At 42.3% G+C, this 3,018-nt stretch overlaps 1 protein-coding gene across 7 annotated transcripts in view; it reads left to right on the forward strand.

Moving 5' to 3' along the window:
• Positions 1 to 3,018, forward strand: part of ntng1a (netrin g1a) — a 117,464-nt gene that overhangs the window by 56,277 nt on the left and 58,169 nt on the right. For all 7 annotated transcript variants that reach the window (XM_013913785.1, XM_013913786.1, XM_005744885.2 and 4 more), the window contains exon 3: positions 733 to 1,376. In XM_013913785.1, the coding sequence (XP_013769239.1) occupies positions 733 to 1,376 (644 nt within the window). The remainder of the gene's footprint in view (positions 1 to 732; positions 1,377 to 3,018) is intronic.

A 3,018-nucleotide genomic window follows, 5' to 3' on the forward strand; every position in this document is an offset into this window, starting at 1 on the left:
GTTGGCTTGAATTAAAATATTTCCCTCTGCTGTTACTGCACCTTACTGCAACTTCTGCAAGCGGGACATTTCACGTTTTGTAGAGGCATAGCGTGATGGACACGGTGAACCAGCGCGCCTGTTATACACTTTGCATGATATCGGGTTGCTTTAACCCCTGATAAGCATGCTTCAGGGACTTAAATCCTTATTTGAGGAAAACAGTCTAGAATCCTTGCTATAGTTCTTGTTTTTGCCCATAATGTCATTAAAGGGATGTGTTTTTTTAATGTTTAAATATTTGTGTGGGAACAATGGCCATAGTAGGGGTTCAGTGAGAAAAATAGTAGTTACTTGATGCACCTAATTATTTACACAAGCTTCACAATTTGGTTTGCCAAGTGATCAAATTTTAGTGGCCACCTCTTTGTTCCACCTGGCAATAGGTTGTTGGCAGACTCTTAAATGATAAATGTGCAACACAAATCAGTGTGTCTTTGACTGCTTCTAATTGTATGCCCACTACTGAGACAACCTCACTCTTTTCCTGCTTGCCTTTCATGAATAGCTCATGTCTTCAAAAATCGCCAAATATCTTGGTGTTGCATGACATTTACAATTCAACTATTATATAAAGTTTTCTGAATAATCAACTCTGACAATGGCCTGATTTGTTCTTGTTAGTTGTTGTTGTGAGCAAAATTTTTATTGCTTTCTCTTCTGCTCTTTGTTTCCTCTGTTCCCCTTTTGTAGGAAAACCCTTACATGTGTAACAATGAATGTGACGCCACCACTGAAGAGCTCGCCCACCCCCCAGGGCTGATGTTCGACACTGAGGGCCGCAACCCCACAACCTTCTGGCAGTCCACCTCCTGGAAGAAGTACCCAAAACCCCTACTGGTCAACATCACTCTATCTTGGAACAAAACCATTGAGCTGACTGAAGACATTGTCCTCACCTTTGAGTCAGGCCGACCCGAACAGATGGTCTTAGAAAAATCACTAGATTATGGACGAACCTGGCAGCCCTACCAGTTCTACGCCACTGATTGCTTGGACGCCTTCACCATGGAGCCCAAGACGGTGCAAGACCTAACTCAGCATACCCTACTGGACATTATCTGCACCGAGGACTACTCACGAGGGTACGTGTGGAAGAACGACAAAACTGTACGCTTTGAGATCAAGGACCGATTTGCACTGTTTGCTGGACCCCGGCTCCACAACATGGCCTCACTTTACGGCCAGCTAGACACGACCAAGAAGCTGAGGGACTTCTTTACCATTACTGATCTGAGAATCCGCCTGCTCCGGCCTGCCACAGGAGCAACGATGGTGGATGAGAACAACCTGTCCAGATACTTCTATGCCATTTCTGACATCAAAGTTCAGGGCAGGTAAGACATAAAATAATCTGTACAAATACTGTTTGATGGACTCAAGGCTGGATTACCAAAAACGAAAAGGGGGTTACAACCCATGAGCCTCAGACTGCAAGGGACTTTAAAAAAGCTAGGTCCAGTGTTTGTCTTAACTTTGATAAGTGAGTCAGTTCAAATTTTCATATAAATTGGCAGTGAATCAGTTATCGGCCAACAGGGGCGTAACAAAAAAGGTGCCCATATAGGTTAATCTAACAATGAGTTGACTCATTCTTTGTAAGGATCCTTTTAGAATCGACTGTTTCATTTTTTTCTATATTTTCTATATTCATTATTACAACTACAGTGCAGCTGCCAAGAAGTGAAGAAAATGTGTTGACTGTTGTCCATTCTTTCCAATTAGGCAGTGGATCTATAATGTTGTGCAGAGTTCACCAGTTGTCAGCATGTCTTAATTAACCAAGCAGCTTACAGTTTGCTGAAGCACTCTACTTTAGACAAGAATTCACTCAGTTGTCTTTTAGCCCACGGAGCACATCAGATGTAACATTTCAGCCATCAGGTCACTGTACGCTGTAATTAGTGTTTGATTTACAAAGTCTCTGGAGGGTCATATAACATCAAAACAAGACTCCGCTGTAGTGTTAGCGCAAAGGTTAACGAAAGCTTCCCCCGCTTCGTGACGCTATACTACAAGAGTCAGTGAGGCGTCGACTTAAGTGGATCTGTTTTACACCGTGTAGTTTTTCAATTTAACAGACGTGAATGCGGTAGTGTGGGTGGAGGAATGAAGATTTAATTACTCATGTTTTGCTCTTCACATGTGAGAGACTCAGCTGTACAGAAGCACAGTGTGCAGAACGTCACAACAATTCGAGGAAATATGTGGAAGTGTTGAAGTCGGGCTGGCACACAGCAGTGCGTGTGTTGCAGCTTTTCTCAGCCTCAAGACAGACTTGGAAAGAGGACTAGAAATATAAACATCAGCAGTGTCCTGTTCAGTCTCATCAAATAATTGTTTGAGCCAGTGTAGTTGTTGGGGAAAAGTAAATCAAAAGTTCTGAATGTGAGCATCAACACTTGATAGGAATTTAGAAATGGCGTCATTCTCATCATACTCGTGGCATTGCATGTTTGTGTGGCTCTGATAGTATTCACGTTATATTGCCAAATGCCTTATGATTCTCTAATTTGTTGATTTGCTTAATATGCTATTGAAATTGCCTACAAATATACTATGGATCGCTCTAATGCACAGTAAATGGGCAGGTACCCTTCAGCACAAAGGCTATGATAATGAATGCTTCTCTCAGAAATTGAATTTTTGACTTTTCTCGTGATTGAGAAGGTCATTCAGCAAAAATAACTGGAGGGAATTTACTAACACAAAAGAGTTGGACGTGGCATCCATTTAACACACGGTGAAATGAAGAGGGCTGTCATAAGAGCAGATTATTTATTCTATCTGACTAATCATGACCGAACTCATACATCGCTATGGGGCTGTATATTTGAGCAATGGCATTGCGGCACCGTCGGGCCGTGGTCGTTTACCAGCCTGCTGCTTTTAGAGTGACGCTCGACTAAGAAATATTCCCCACTGTTTACCAAAGGTAACACACAGTTCAGCCATAATGAGATACACTCTACACAGAGA

This window comes from Pundamilia nyererei, unplaced genomic scaffold, assembly GCF_000239375.1.
Source record: "Pundamilia nyererei isolate P.nyererei 1_Seehausen unplaced genomic scaffold, PunNye1.0 scaffold00150, whole genome shotgun sequence".
Lineage (NCBI taxonomy): Eukaryota > Metazoa > Chordata > Actinopteri > Cichliformes > Cichlidae > Pundamilia > Pundamilia nyererei.